Source organism: Lates calcarifer, linkage group LG23 (genome assembly GCF_001640805.2).
Source record: "Lates calcarifer isolate ASB-BC8 linkage group LG23, TLL_Latcal_v3, whole genome shotgun sequence".
Classification (NCBI taxonomy): Eukaryota; Metazoa; Chordata; class Actinopteri; family Centropomidae; genus Lates; species Lates calcarifer.
Window position 1 is genome coordinate 4,591,184 of NC_066855.1, and position 16,352 is coordinate 4,607,535.

At 41.9% G+C, this 16,352-nt stretch overlaps 1 protein-coding gene across 1 annotated transcript; it reads right to left on the reverse strand.

The window, feature by feature from the left end:
• Positions 1-2,465: 2,465 nt before the first annotated feature.
• LOC108880781 (serine/threonine-protein kinase LMTK2) lies at positions 2,466-14,237 on the reverse strand. Its single transcript, XM_018672482.1, has 6 exons — positions 13,736-14,237; positions 6,474-6,540; positions 6,223-6,322; positions 3,930-4,641; positions 3,481-3,574; positions 2,466-2,659 (listed from the first exon to the last, which is right to left on the reverse strand). Exons 2-6 carry the CDS (start codon positions 6,496-6,498, stop codon positions 2,469-2,471), a joined length of 1,122 nt encoding a protein of 373 aa, XP_018527998.1. The 5' UTR covers positions 6,499-6,540; positions 13,736-14,237; the 3' UTR covers positions 2,466-2,468.
• Between the last annotated feature and the right edge of the window lie 2,115 nt (positions 14,238-16,352).

The window sequence follows — 16,352 nt, forward strand, 5'->3', positions numbered from 1 at the left end:
TGTTCTATTATTTACTTTTTACCAGAAAAAAAACTGTTGTAAACTTTCTTGCACTGCAGCACCTCTGTGATGAGAGAGTAATGTAGACTACTGGACACGTTCAGACGACTGTTAAATTAAATAAATATACCAAATTGAGATGGATGGAGCACTGGTAACATAATTAACCTTTCTGAATAATCACCATTAGACTGCTTCCACACATGGACGTGTGACCTGCAGTAATCCCACTTTGTCTGTTTAACCTGGAGCCCCAAACACAACTGTTGGCAGTTGGGATTATTGCCCTTTCCTGCTGTGATAGATAGTGGAGTCCAGACACAGGGTGTTGGCATGACTGTGACATATACTGTAAATACTATATCACACATTATCTCACATTAGGCTGTACACAGAGCAGCTGGTAGTAATCACAGTTTCTTCAAACTGTCTGAACGATCTTGAGCCACTTATCAAAATGTGATTTGTAATATTTAAAAAGTAGCTGTCTTTGACTAATATTTCTGCTCTCATTTGTACATTTCATTTTCATTTGTTGGGACTTCATTGCTTTTCTCAAATGTCTCAGAGATGCAGCTTCAGTCATCACCACTGGTTATAGATGAGACTGCTCCCCACTCCGTCACTCAGTACGTCAAGGATGTCCCTTTGGCCCAGATTCAGATTACTCCAATGTTTCATCAGATGCTTAATGTTTAAATAATTCTCTCCTGGATAAAGATACCAGGCTCCACCTCTCCTGTGACTGCTCAGCAGAGTGTCTGTCATTAAAATGAATGTCCTGACCCCTGCAATGATTCTTTTGTTTATATCAGGCAAGGTGCAGAAGTTACTTAATGGTTGATTGACAAAAGAGGAGGAAGAAAAGAGGAGGAACAAAAGAGGGCTTATTGGCTAAAAATGTCAAAGTCTAGTTCAAAAGGAGCTTTAGATGTCCCCACTTCTAAAACTGGGTGGACCTGGAAAATGTCACAGGCCTCTGGCTTTTTGAATTTTAAATTATCAAGGAGTCTCTGTAACAACAATCCCATCATTTAATTTATAGGCGTGGTTTACTACACGCAAACTTGAGACAAGGTCAGATTTAAACTCCCCACTGATTCCAGTAAAAGATGACCCTGGTTTCCTGCCAGGTACAGCACATGGACATCTCAGGGGATAAAGAAAATGTGTGATTTATTCAAGGATACATCCCCTGGATATTTCATAACTGGTAGAACTACTGTCAATATTAATGCTATAATATCAGCAGTAGAGCAGTTACTTCACCTAGGTTGAACTGAAAAATCCATAACATTTACCTGCCTCATCCAAGTGCTTTATTTAGTAAATATATCCAGCCTACCTACCTCATCATTTTTATCTAAGTCATCTTGTTAAAAGTCAGTCAGTGTCAGTTGGCTTCAGCAACATTAACGCTGATGTTAAACTATCATGAATGTGTAACAATAACAACAGTTTACAGGTGTGTTGCTCCCAGCTCTCAGAGGCAAACAGTTTCAGCTTTTTGGTTTTGGTGTCCTTGAACAGCTGGTGTGTGTGTGTGTGTATGTGTGTGTGAACGCTAAGACTGGTCCTGCCAGGTTTCCTGTCCTCCTCAGGTACACTGTATCTAATCAACCAAACCTCGCTGATGCTGGCTCTGTGGAAACATTATCTATTACTTTTAGTTTGTTCAGTTTCTGCTTCCATTGGCCCTAAGGCTTACACTGTTTATTTAGCCGCAGCTGCTGATAAATTCTGAGCTGAATACACTTCAGTAATGAGGCAAGCAAACAGGGCCTCCACAAGCATGCTCTGTTTGAGCAAAACAAACTGTATAAACAACATATACTCTCTGTGTCGCATCAAGATTAAGATGGAATTTGTTGAATGGATGGAATTGAATTTCAGAGGCAGGTGACAATTTATTAAACTCATGTAGGAACTGTTTCGTAGCCAAGGTCCAAGGACACAACCTGGCATAAAGAGCAGCTTCCAAAGTGTTTTGCAGCTGGAAAGGTACCAGCGTTGTTACGCAACTGGCTGTTTTGACACATCACAGCCAGTGGTCGTGTCATACCAACAACTGTTAAAGCACACGCACTGTCGCACAGTCCTGCATGGCTGTGATGTCATGAACGGCAGGTGTGTTTGAATCCATTTGGGGCAGAGAGAGAGAAAGAGAGAGAGAGGGGAAAAAAAGCCATTAAAAATCACTGACTCATCATAAAAGAGGAGGGAGGAGGGGAGGCGAGTTAGAGGTGAAGAGGACTAGATCTGCACGATTAGTCAGTTTTTCCATTAGACCGAGGCTGGCTGTTTGAAAGAAAAACAAGTGTGGATGTCACGTTAGGCCATGGTGACGGTGAGGTGGCCTTTGGTTGAAGGCAGACGGTGGGATGGAAAGGCTGTGGCCGACTGCCACTGTGTCATAAAATATAATGTGCGTGTGTGTTTTATTTTTTGTGTGTCACTAACCGTTTATCTCACAGCTCAAGGTCTGACTCAGTGACATGGGTGAGGAAGAGGCAGGTTTGGGACAGAAAGTAACGCTCCGGCCTGGACCGAGGAGTCCAGCCATGTGATGGCAGGGAGAGGGCGCTGTGCTGAGAGTGACTGACACAGGGAAAATGGCAGTTCTTCTCCAAAGCTGAGAAGTCGTCCTCCCACTCCAAGCCTGCAGGCAAAACCATCCGAATACACAATTAGTGATAACGAACTGTCAACAGCCTGCAGCGTCTGGATTTAGCAGGACTTACAAACATTAAAGTTTGCTAACCCGTGTTTTTTCCCGCCCAAAGTCAGAGGCTTTTGTTTGAAATAGATAACATCACAGTAGGAAAAAAGGTTTTATCCCCACATAGTCAGAAATGTTTTAGTGTTAAAATATAATGTCACTTATTGATAAATGACAGAATTTCTTTTTCTTAGCTGTACCTGTAGAAGGCTTGAAACCAGACATCTTGATCTAACATCCTGTTACACCCAGAGATACATCAATATTGAAGGTAAACGCTCATTTTAATACAATATACAGGGCTACAAACTGTAGCCTGTGACTCATTGGGAGGAAGAAAATCAAAGTTGTGCAAATGGAATACGTAAATTGCAATATTATCCCTTTATAAGTAAAAGTGCTGCACTGAAAATGTTACTCACACTAAGTAAAGGTATTACTAGTAAAATGTACTGAAAGAATCAAATCAAATCAAAATCAGATTATTCAATGCAGAAAATCAGTGTTATTCGAGTGTATAATATATCAGTAGTCAGTTTTTTTTTCTTTAAAATAATCTAGAAACAGTAAATATCTTATGGCTGAATAAAAAGTAAAATATTTCTATATGAAACATAAGTATAAATTGTTATAGTACAAAGTACAGTATTTGAGTTAATGTGCTGCCGACCACAAAATGGTCTCCAGTAATGTAAAGTATACACAGTTTGTAGTTAATGGGATAAAACATGCAAAACAATTGGTATGGTCCTGGACTGTACCACTGTCTTCTAATGTAACATCTGGAAGGTTGGAGGAGGAGCTGCTTGGCAGAGATGTGCAGGGCTCACAGTGCAGCTCCACGGTGGGACTCTCCTAAGAAGAACAACAGTTTGTAGCATCAAAGCCTTGACTTTGATTAATACAATTATATTTCATTTATCAAAATAAATTTTAAATATTTACCCCTTAAAGTCCCTGAAACTGTGGTTTTCTCTGTAACAATTAACATTCAACATTAACTTAGCAACAGAGTTAAAAAAACATGCTCAGGTGAACAAGTGTTTTGTTTTCATCTAAGACTGCAGCACTCATAGTAAGAAGCTGGTGGAGAAAATAGGTTCCTTTAAGAATGTCTCTTCAGACCTTTCCACCTTCACTACCTCAATAGGAAACAAAGGCCAAAAACCAACCAAGCTACAGTGTTGACATGACAACAGGAGATCAGTACCCGATCAAACAGGTAAACCATGACGTCGTCATCAAAGGACACGCTCTTCCTCATTTTCTTGTTCCTGTCTCTTTCAGAGGATCCTCCTGGATGACTGTAGCTTTGACAGGACTTTAAAAGACTTTTATGGGAGCATATATTAAAATTGTCTCTGTTATCTATTTCACTCTGATCATCCTCAGGGTTATTGTTGGGATCAGAGGGCGAGTGGGCAGTGGAGTTTCTTAAATCACTCGACACATTGTTGTTATCACTGATATGGCACCCTGTATTCCCTATGAATGTCCTACAGTCTTGAGAGTAGCAAATGTCACTACAAAGTCGTGATGGTATGTCTTCATCATAGAAAATTATAAGCCTATTGGGGCGATCCATTGTAACAGTGTGCAGCTGGGTTGTCAAATTTACATTCTTTGTCATCAGAGGGAAAATGTCTTTCATTTTTAAGATGAGTCTGGTCCATGGGGCCTCCTTTGGGCACTCGGAGACAGATGAAGCTAAAGCAGTAAATGCAGAGTGCTGGGTAGGCTCCTCTAGAGGACGACAGTGTTGAGGAGAGAGCAAGAAGGTTGATCTGCACTCAGTGCTCCTCCATAAGTTAAGAGCTTCACTTCCTCTTTGGTCCAGGATACAAAAGTCTGTGATTGGCTGCAGCTTCTCGTCAGCCAGGACCATCTGACCTGGAGATATCCAAAACTGGAGCTCTTCATCCCTGTATGAATGATTCACAGTGACTCAGTAGCATTTAATTTGATTCAGTGCATCATCAAGTGATGAACAAGAAATGGAAATCAATGTATATTTGGACCATATTACAGATTACAGTATTATAAACAGCAGTACTCAGAGTTTAAGAAATAATTCCAGTTTGTAGTCTTAGCCATCCTTCCTATCGGAGTCAGTTAATATGTTTTAGCCCTGTGTCATGAATCAAGCTTTTCCGTGTGTTTTCTATGGTTTCCCTCGTGTCCCCTCCTCCTTTGTTTGTCTGTGTGTGTATTTGGGACACAGTGCTGTCATCAGGTACCTGGCTCATCCCCACACCTGCAACTCATCATCCAATCAAGGCCAGCACAAGAACTCCAGCTCACTGCCAGATTGTTCTGCCACCTCTGTGGTATACTGACTATCAGCTGCTCAGTTACTGATTTTACACAAAACAAACACCCTAGTTATATTAAACCAGAATTTAAAAAGAGGTAATTTAACATGGTTGTCTTTCTAATGTAGCAATAACCAACTTACATTTAAGAAAAGATCCAAAAAACCCTGGAAACTATTGATTTACTGCTTGGTTGTTTACAGTTGATTACGTTAGCTAGAGGGCTAACGTTTAGCTTGCTCCATCTAGCTATGTTAGTCCCCATGAGAGATTATCCTCCAATATAAAAGTGGTAAAAAGTAAACTACTACTTTTAAAGGGCACTGACAGAAGCTGTAACTGTACTACACCAGTAGTTAGCAGTTCAGCGGCATATACTGCTCTATATAAATGCTTTTCACTGACAGTAGCTACATGTCTAGCGTGACAGTTTAATGCCTAGCTAGTGGGAACAACACAATTCGACAAACATAACAATGGGGCATTTTGACCCTAAGATGATATGTGGGCCGCGTCTAAAGATGATCTGCTCTTACACACAAATGTAATTCAATTTCAGTCTGCTTTGTCTTTTCTTCTTTTTTTTTTGGATATTGTAAGAGGTCAGCTGCAGTACACAGACAGCCTCTTCAGTGTCTGTTAACAACAGGATGTACTAAAACTGATTTGTCAGCCTTTGCCCATTGAAAGCGCGCACACACACACACACACACACACACACATACATGATTTGGCCACTCACTCCTGAGCTTGAATAAATATCGAGGCCCATCCATCCACAGAGACAAGGACGCAATAGGAAACTTTCACTGCTCTGCAGTAACCAAGCAACCGCTGGAAGAGTGACTCAGGAAAGGAAGAGAGGAGCTGACTCACAGCAGCTGTGACGTAAAGGATGTAAAAGGACACACACACACTACTGTACAGCCTCACACACACACACAAAAACACACGTACACACCTAGGCAGTAGGCCATGAAGCCTGTAATCTGCCCTGTTTCAGGTAAATTAACACCTCACTGTGTAACAGGTGGAAGGGCTCAGAAAAGGATGTAGTACTTTTCCAAACAGCCACAACAGAAACAGCACCTCAGAGGTCCCACTATGTCCACAGAGAGAGGGACAGAAACATAAGAAACCTTTAGTGTCTTCATGTAGACACACCATCAATCACAGAAATCAAAATGATACCGTTTCTTGTTTCCCTTGTCACTGCATCTCCTTCTAGAAAGCCAGTTCAAACCGTCCAGTGAAATCACCAGTGTAGCTCCACCCCTGAAGTATTCTAACTCTGTAGAAATAAGGAGAGGAACATGGTTATCAACCGATGTGCCCTGCATCCAAATTTTGCTGCATCATGATGCTGCAAAAACTGTGTTGCAACACGCTTAATCTCTCTGCATCCGCCATGCATGACACCAGCACATTTCTCCTCCTCCTACCTTGCATCCTGCGAGCCCTGCTCATTCCCCCGGCTTTTACTGCACGACGGAGAGCTCATCGAGGGCACTGAAAGACAGGAGCGAAACATATGGGCGGGGGGGCAGAGAGATGCACAGAAAAAGAGAGGAGGAGGAGGGGGTGGATCAGGTGGGATAGGGAGTGAAGGAATGAGGGGGGAAATGAAATAAGGAGCGTAGGTGAGAGGAGGTAAGGGGTGGGGAGGGGGTGAAAGAAGAGTAAAGGAAGGTGATGGAGACGAAGAGATGTAAAAGGGGGTGAGGACAGAGAGAGGACAAAGAGCTCATGTGTATAGCAGACTCCCTGGAGGCTGCTGGACTTTCTGCAGCTGCAGAGTGCAAGATAGGGATCAATAACTTATCTGGTGTAAAGTCACGCAGCTGTCTTCCTGGTAGAGAGTAACAGCAGTGTGGACGTCACTGTGGACTGTAATTAAAGACAGTGCTGTGTCTCTGCTTCAATTTGAGTAGGTTCACATCAGTATTGAAATAACTGTGTGTTAAATTTAATCCTTTAAAGACATGGGTTCAAAAGTAACTGGACACTTGGCTACTAAACGTTTCTTGGGCAGCTGTGCGTCGTTTCATCGTTAAAAGAGCTCACACCTGGCTCAGAGCTGAGAGTTGATGTGGTATGTGCCCTGACCATTCGCCTATAAAGTCACCCCCAGGTTTAAAGGTTTAAAAGCTGCAGTTTATCAGAGTGATATCAAAGGTAGTTAGTTTACCACAATCAGCAGTGCATTCTAAAAAAAAAGTAGCAGGAAAAGAAGAAAATGGAAAATAAGCTGGAAGATTGAGGAAGTTTTATGAATGAGTAGAAAATCATTTACAGAGGAAAGTCTGGGGGAAAAAAGGAACAGATCCGTTTAACATGGTGGCTGTTATGGCTTGGGCCTGTGTGGCTTGCCAGTGGAAGTGTCAACAGTGAACATTAGCTCCCTCTAGAGGTAAAAAGCAGAATAACAGGTTTTGGCCAGCAGCGAGGAGAACTGCAGCAGAGCTCTTCAGCTACTTGTCAGCCTGTCAGCAAGAAAAACTCACTTGGCAGTGAGGCTAAGAATCATCAGACTGCCACTTATATTGTACTGTAATATCATTCATCATCATTATATTTGTTGTTATCATTATCATCATGTAATGTACAAGTACACACATTTATTAGGAAGTTCCTGTAGGTTTAGTCCTCCCCCTGGCAACAAAATCACTGATGCTGGAGTTCTGCTTTACACACCCAGACAGCATCAGGATGTTGTTCCCAGGAGGCAACAGCATCACCATTCAGTCCATCTCTGGTTCCCAAGATAGAGGGACATGAGAGAGAAGAGACAGGTAATGAAGCAAGAAACGGGAAAAGACACATAGAGATGGACAGATGGTGTTTCCATTCAGAATTCCCGTCTTCATCCCCGCAATTGCTTTCTTGTCACATACAGTCGTCCTCTGTGGCGTCATGTCACTCAGCGACCCATATCAGTACAGTGTTATAGTACAGTGTTTCAGTATAGTCAACTCTTTTTTCACTGGACTTAGCAGTACATGTGAGGATGTGATACAGTTGCCGAGCTGAAAGCCTTCTCACTGGCACAAAATGTGAGCTGGTTCCGGTCTATTTCACATTCTATTTTCACATTGGAGTTATGATTGATGTGTCCTGCCTGAGTTTCTCATAATCTGATATCGCTGTATATAAATGTCAGATGAAATGAGTGATACGTCTTTGGTTTCAGGCTCCCTGACAGACTGGGGAGGAAGCTGAGGAGGCCTAACAGTTGTATTTTATTATATGATGTAGTTTATTTAAGCAGGATAAAGCGCTGGATATATTTTCTCTGCTGACCTACTCTGCATCTTTGGCCACAGCTATGCTGCAAGCCATCAAGCCAACTAAATTGGTTTCCAACCAGCCAGGGGATCTGGCTAGCCAACTCTCTTGCCACGACGACAGAGACGTGGCTCAGTTCCATAATTCTTTGCAGCATGCAGGAAACCTGACCTCACAGGTTTGAGCAGGTGAACTAGTAAAAAGAACGTGTCTGTTGTGGTAAAGTAGGTGAGAACAAGCCTAAGCACCGAGGTGACACTTCAGCTCAATTTTTTTTAATTAATTGGTCTGGGCTCGCTGTGTCTTACTGCTCCAATTGAGTTGTAACATGCGCAGTGTATGCCAAAAGAACTATGCAACTATCCTTTTACACTGCAGGGGCAGAATCATCATATCCAGCCAGCAGACGGCAAGTGACACCAAACAATCTGTGAGAGGAGGGTAATTGGAGATCATTGGGCTTATTCTGAGCATGCCAAATACACCATGCTCAAAGCCTAAAGAGAGAACATATGGAGCTCTGATCTCCAAAGTCACTGTCCGACGCCAGTGGAATGGGACGTCGCAAAGCACCATGGGTGAACACGGGGAAGTGAAACATCCTAGTCAGGACGCCGCTGGTGCTGTTTGCAGCCTTTATTTGGACACAGCAGGGTTTCATGGCTGCAGAGGAGAGTAGGTGAGAAGGAGTGAAATGTGACACTAAAATGACAACATACAGAGCGGTAAATATGTCACCGATGAGTACACATTTGCTCAGGGTGCCTGCTTCAACAGTAATAAAACTGTGACTCCTTCTGTCATTAACATGTAAAAGAAGCAGGGGAACCCTTTTTTGCAGTCTTAGCATTTAAAAATGATACAAGCCAGGGTACAGGTCTGCATCTGGTTGTGAATTGAATGACTAATTTGTTGGAGATCAGCACTGGCTGGACCACATAGCACCAAGCCCTGCCATAAACTCCCTTTGCAGGCAGAGAGGACTTTTCTTTTAGGTGGGAGATTATATGGTCTTAAAAGTGTTTGCTGACAGGGTGTCTTTAATATGATGACATAAATGTGTAATCCATCTCAGATCGCTGGCAGAGTATTTATGAGCCTCTGTTGACAGCAGTACACCTGCTCTTCCCCAGTCCAGACCCAGTCCCGCCTGAACTAGCACCACCGCTGCCAAGGGCACTGCCATATCGGGAGAAGTGTGAGCATGTGTGAGTGTAAAGAGAGGGGGAGTGTGTGTTTGTATGAAAAGATGCAGGCAGACAGAGATAGGAGGAGAGGGAGCTGTGTGAGGAGGGTAGGTCTGCGTTGGGGGGAAAGATTTGGTTGGTTGGGAGAAGACAGATTACAGAGAGTCACTTATAGAATAGAATAGAATAGAATAGAATAGAATAGAATAGAATAGGCTTTTATTGTCACTGTACAAGTAAAATCAAGTAAAAATATATTAATGTAGAATATACATGTAAATAAAATGTTACAGCAGAGATTGCATATTTATACAGTAAGCTATCTCCACATACAGAATATAAGTCACATTAAGTCTTCATTAAACATGAAAACACGCAAAATTTCAGAATAAATGCCTGGACCACATGGTAAGCCCTGGTGTACCCAAGTATGTGTCATTGCAGCTGGCTACCACTGGACAGCAGCAGTGTGAAGGAGTTCACCTCGGCGAGGGTGATACAGCTGAGGATTTCACACGCAAACACAAACTGTGATCCTTGCTAGAAAACTAAGGGAGAACTGTAGCTGTGATTAAGAGAGTGAAGTTAAAAGTGTTTCATTTTCTTGCGTTTCTTTTGCTTCTTTATGTTAAAAGTTGCAATACTTGTGTGACTGAATGTGGAGCAAAGGCCAAGACAGACAACAGCTTTTAACACCAAACTATTATATCAGTCTAATACTAAAACCAGTGGTCAAAGGCCTGTGCCTGTCTGTCACCTTATGAGGGCCCATTTCAGTTTCTGCACTTGTGGGTGACAATGTATGTAAACACTTACTTCATCTCGCCCTGTAATGAAGCTGCAGCTAAGCAGGACAAAATGATATTTCAGTGATACAACACAGAGTTAACACACAGCTGCCGCACACACGAGTGAGGAGAAATTCACTTGAAATGTCAGGACTGCAGGCGGGTATAAGACGGTGGTGGGGGTGGGTTGTTGAGAAGCACGACCCTGACCTCTGACCCGTACGAACACGCTCCCATGCTGAGACAGCTGTGGGTACTCCTCAACTGGTTTAAAGTGTTTATGGAGGAGCTGAGATTGAGCGCTCGTTGACAGAGCTCTCATTTACACACAACCCCAGATCTGATAAGAGCAGATCTGTTTCAGTGGCTAATCTTAAATGTGATGAGGTTTACAGGGGCCTGTGGCATTGCAATATACATAAATATCTTTATTTGGGAATCAGGCCCTGCCCAGGGGTATATCACAGTACCTCACACTATAGGAACATGAAACAGGACACTATGCTTTCATCTCAAACTCTTCCTTTTATATGGGGACTTGTGTTGGCTTGTAGAGCCCACTAACTGTTATATATAAGAGAAAAGGCCGTTCAGAGGGAATATGTCTAGAATATGTTCTATAGCCTGTAAATCCATCAGTCCAACACACTTATAAATCCAGACTGAGACTCTCTTCCTGACACCACTGACTTTGATGCAAATCACCCACCCTCCTCTCCTCTGAGGGACTCCCTCACCCCCCCTTCCACCCCCACCCCTGCCCAAACCCATCTACCCCTTCACCCTTGTACTGTCCCAGTACAAATCCTATCACTTGCATCTTAAGCTGGCTGGTATTCATCAGGCCCTGATCCAGTTGCACAGCAGCAACCACATTTAAGTCAAAAATGTAATGAGTCAGGATTGCCCCTTAGTTACAGCTCAAACAGATAAGAAATAGAGCGAGGACCAAGGGTACAGAGAGGGGCAAGATCTCGGTGCGTTTTAACATGCATCTCTTCTTTGCATTTAACCTAGCAGGCTGAGGCGGATCAACTTTCCTCCAGGCTCTGATGGACCCCAACACCAGGTTACTGCTGTCGTCCACCAAAGCTGCAACATCAACACGTTTCTTTTTACTGAGAGGTCTTTTCTGTGCTGAAGGAAAAGTTTGTCAATTTAGGGAAATAACCCTAACCCTAACCACTCTCATGTTTGATTGCTAAATATGCAGCTACCATCAGCAGTAGGCTAACGTAGCTTAACATGAAGACCTGAGACAGAGGCACAGCTACCAGGGGGTTATGTACTGTATGTAAAGAAATAATTTAGCATATGATTGATGTTTGAAATTGATGTTTTTTGTATGAATTAAACAAGCAAGATATATCTTCCTCATTATTGATCTTTAGGTGTCATGCAGATTTTATTACCATGGGCCTCTGTTCCTGTGCCATAGTGGCTCTAATTTCTCATTGTATCTTAATATCCTTTGACATAGTAATTATATAGTTTTGTTCTCTGATACCTTTGGAGAGCCAAAAGTGTGAAGTTTTTGCCCGATCAGGACGCTATTCAAGTTCAGATTGCATTGGACATTTTTTACCTCAAAACTAAGTGTCTGAACTGGAGTTAGCTGGTTGCTAGGTACGTAGCTGGCATAAGGGAAACTCATATTATGGTCATATTATTATCATAGTCTTACAGTTGTAGAGTGATATCTACACAAGTCAAGGTCTTCAGGGTGGTTACACCACTATATGGCTTGCCACCTGTATCTTTTAATCTTATTCCTACATATTTGTTTTATGTTAAATGTGACAGAATATTTCATTTTTCCAATTTTTTTTGTCATTTTAGTGAACTGAAAGGCAACAGCATGCACAGTGTAGATAAATGCATGGGCCCACATAAAGATTTAGTTACACTATACTGTAGACTAAATACTGGAGATGCATGAACAGGCAACACAAACTCACACTCATCCAGTCTTGAGTGATGTGTGTCAAAACATAGCAGAGAATTGAAGAGACTGACATGCACACAGAAACACACACGGCCAGCCACACATTTAAGCTTGAAAGACTGGAGCCAAAACTGAAGAAGGAGATAAAACAGTTAGCAAAGAAAAGGGGTGGTGGGTGAGGGCGGTGGGTGGAGCTTAGAGTGTGTGTCGGAGGAGGAATCTTAGGCGAATCTGAGAGCTTCACTGGCATGCCCACCACAGCTGGTCAGATAGAAATAGATGAAGCAGTAACTGAGCCCAGGAAAAAGGAGGAGCGACCACTTTCCTCAGGGATGCACGGATGAACGGGGTGCCTGTCTTCTTCTCTTTCTGTCCGCCTGTGTCTCTGCCTGAGAAGCCAAACGTTTCCGACATTACAGAGGGACTTAAAGATTTAGTTTACCATGCAGCGGGACATTAAGTCTATCGTTTCTCTGAGTTAAAATGGCTTCCAAGATAAATTGTTTCTACTGAAGGCATTAAACACAGAGTGACTGCCTGAAACCTGAGACATGCTGTTCTAAACATATTTTATATTTATTCTGTCTGCATAGAGAAGTTTAAAGGTCAATATAAGAACGTCAGGCAGGATAAGCGTTTTATTATATGTGACAGAGAGCATTTCTCATCATCAGTACTACAGTTCTATTCAGCACTCAATACTAACTCTTGACAATTTATGATTTAAGATTTTTCAAACACTTATTTTAGCACATGTAAGTGCAGACAGACAGAGCAGACAAATCCTCTCACAAAGTCTTTCGTTCACCCGTTCACACACTAAACGATGGTGGCCTGTCACAAGGTCTTCTCAATGGGAGCAATCTGAGGATCAGTGTCAATGCAAGGACACTTTGACATGTGGACAGAAGGGGCCAAGGATTGAGACATCAACCCTAAGGTTAGCTGACAACCTACTGAACAACCTGAGCCAAGGTCACTGAATCTGTCGTAAAGATATGAGCAATAACAATGCAACATAGTCTGCAAAAGTCAGAGAAACTGAAAAAGAGAAAGAAAGATGTGGATATAATTTGTCTGTGTCATGCTTATTAAAACACTGAAGGAGGTAAGGTAAGCAAACATCTTGAAAACTTAGTGGTATATCTGTTGCAGATTTTAGCAGCATAAATCATAAAAACCTACCAGTCTTAATGGGTGTTTATTACTCATAATATACAATTATGAATAATGATAAAATGATGATTGATGCCATAGAGGAAAAATGCCCCTGTAGACCAAATCTCATAAATAAATCCCCATAAAATCCAGTATGTGTGAATGCATCTATGATACATCCTGTCCTGGTTTCCTTGAGCAACACAGTCCCTCTAGATAAGCTTTGTATCAATATAGCGTAAATAAACAGACTTGTGCAAACCAGGTCAGGGCATAACAAGAATGCATCCTGTGATTATAGAACACGAACGGCTCTTTCATTTATGTAAAATGCTACCTACCATCTGGTTTCCATGTCTGGTGCTAATTGTCCCACTGCTTAGTATTTTCCCGCACAAATTGATGAATGAAAAAGAGAAGACTGTTTTTCAGGCAAGCGAAAGAACAAAGATCCAGATCCAAGTCCAGAAAGTCCAAAAACAGATTTGTATGTAGTTACAAAGTGCATTATTTGTCTTTAACTTGTCTCAGTCGCACATCAGGCCACTCCCTGTTACGTTTGCTATCATGGAACAAAACTTTTCTCAGGTGCAAGAAACAAAAAAATGTATATCTGTGAAAAGTTTTTTATCTACTCAGTAGATCTGTAGAGTAACTGTCCTTGTCCCCGTCGCTCAGACGCCCTTACAGCTGCTTGTACCTGTTAAGGAAACAACCACCAATAGAAATAAATTCCCCCAAATCATTACGTGCACAGGACCGTCACCCCATGCCCATCCATCTCTCTGTGTGTCTGTCTTTTCCTCTCTGTCCCATCCCCCTCTTCCTCCTCTCATCCCCTGCTCCATCACGCAGGAAGCCTGGTCTTCCTGAAAACAAGCATCGGAGCGTGGAAAGGGACAAGGCCGAGGGGGGCAGGTACGTGAGGGGGAACAGAGGATGTTTTTGTCATTCCTCCGGCCCTCTGGTTGCTGCAGGCCTCACTGTAGTCCATCCTGAGGAAGCCGAGCTCACGTCATTCTGGCCAGGCCTTGGGCCCACACGTGCTGCCTGGTAGGGCCGGTGCACATGGGAGCCATAAAGACATATGTAGACTGAAAGTGTGGAAAACAGTGTTTTTCAGAGCATAATATCATTAAAGAAGCAGGATAAAGTCAACATAAAATCACATGGACTGCATTTCAGTTAAACAAAAGGGGTCAAATGTGGTGTAGAGAGATACTGTGAGGAGAGTTTGTGTTTCACCAGAACAAAAGTCAATAACTTTGCCAGCTAACCACACTCCATTTCCTGTATTCCATAGCTGCAAACTGCCAGGGCACCTGCAAGTGTGAGAATTCCTCAGCAGGTGGTTTTCCACAGGATCCCATCGATTGATTTACAGTACAACAAAAAAAAAAAAAAACACACACACATATGTAACTAGTAGATATTATCCTTGGCTGACAGTTTCAGTGTCAAACACTGTTATAATCTGAATTTCTAAAAACTCTTACACAACAAAAGGCCATACAGTCATGTTTCAACCCGAAATGCAGCTCGATAAACAGACTCAAAAATACATCTATTCAAACCCTTATCTCTAGAAGTTGTAATCTTTGACCAAGACACAGTTCCTGTGTTGACAAGGTGAGGCTTTCACATGACCAGTAATTCAAATGTTTTGCTCCAAAATATAATATACCGATTTCGAGAAAACATTATTCTCTAATGAATGCATGTTAGAAGACAGGTGCACCAGCTTCTCATAAAGTCTAAATGAGCTAGTTATGAATGAAATATTTGTATGCTGTATGCTTCACTACATTAAAAAGGGTTGCACTATAAAAACTAGTTCTTAAGATAATTTAAGTACACCCAGTAGCTGCCAGGTATAGCAGTCATAGCTAACTGAAAGCTATGAAAGAAAGAAATGACAAAACTAACGTTAGCTTGTTAATATGTGTGCCAGTAAGAGTGACAAGTGAAAAAGGTAACATGAGATATAGTTGAAAACATTTGACACACTAGATAACAATGTTTAGTAATAAATACAAATATATACAACAAAATAACACAACCTACAGCACCTCAAATTACAAAACATTATGCCAGTAACGTTAGCTTAGCTAACGTTAACATGGGCTAGGTTAGCATAATATTTCTCGCTCCCCAACAGCAGGAATATGACACACTTTCAAACACACATGTTGCTCCATCCTATGCATATATAAGACATAGACACATTTGGAAAGGATGTTCAGTTCATTATATTGTTTTCAGCCTTGTAAACTATAATTTATATCTCATGGCTACAGTGAATTCCAGTTTACAGAGCTGATAGCTTCCAATTAGTAAGTGCTGGATGTTTAGCTAGAAAGAAATATTTAAGTTTCAAATTTAGTAAATGACTAGTTTGAAACTAGCAAGTAGTTATGATGAACTTAAGAGGGATTTATGCACAAACTTAATGATGGATTTGTGAATAGCTGGTGCATCCTCTTGCTGCTAAATTGTGCACATTACGATCTCTCATTGAGATACAATATCCATATTAAGAACTCTGTAACCCAGTATGTGTGAGTGTGGTTTTTGACATATACTTACAGTAGAGTATGTTTATCTTTATCTTTATCTTATCTAAAATGAACACTCACACATTTGAGAACAGAGCTCTCCATATGCTAAATGTAGCATGTGAGAACAAGATGACTGTGTGAGTGGAGTCAGCTTCATGGAGCACAGCCTGAAAGTGACAGAGGCCATAATAACAGGATGTTTACAGCCTGCAGAAACACTGCCAGGGACGACCACAGACAGGCAGCAACTGTTGCTGGAAACACTAGCGAACAGGAAATGCAGGCCAGCCAGGTTCCCTCCAGATGCACCAAATATAACCTCACCGACTGACTGTTTTGTTTACAGACAGTCGCAACCTGCCTGGGGTCTGTTTAGGTAGATTTAAATCCAGTCTGACCT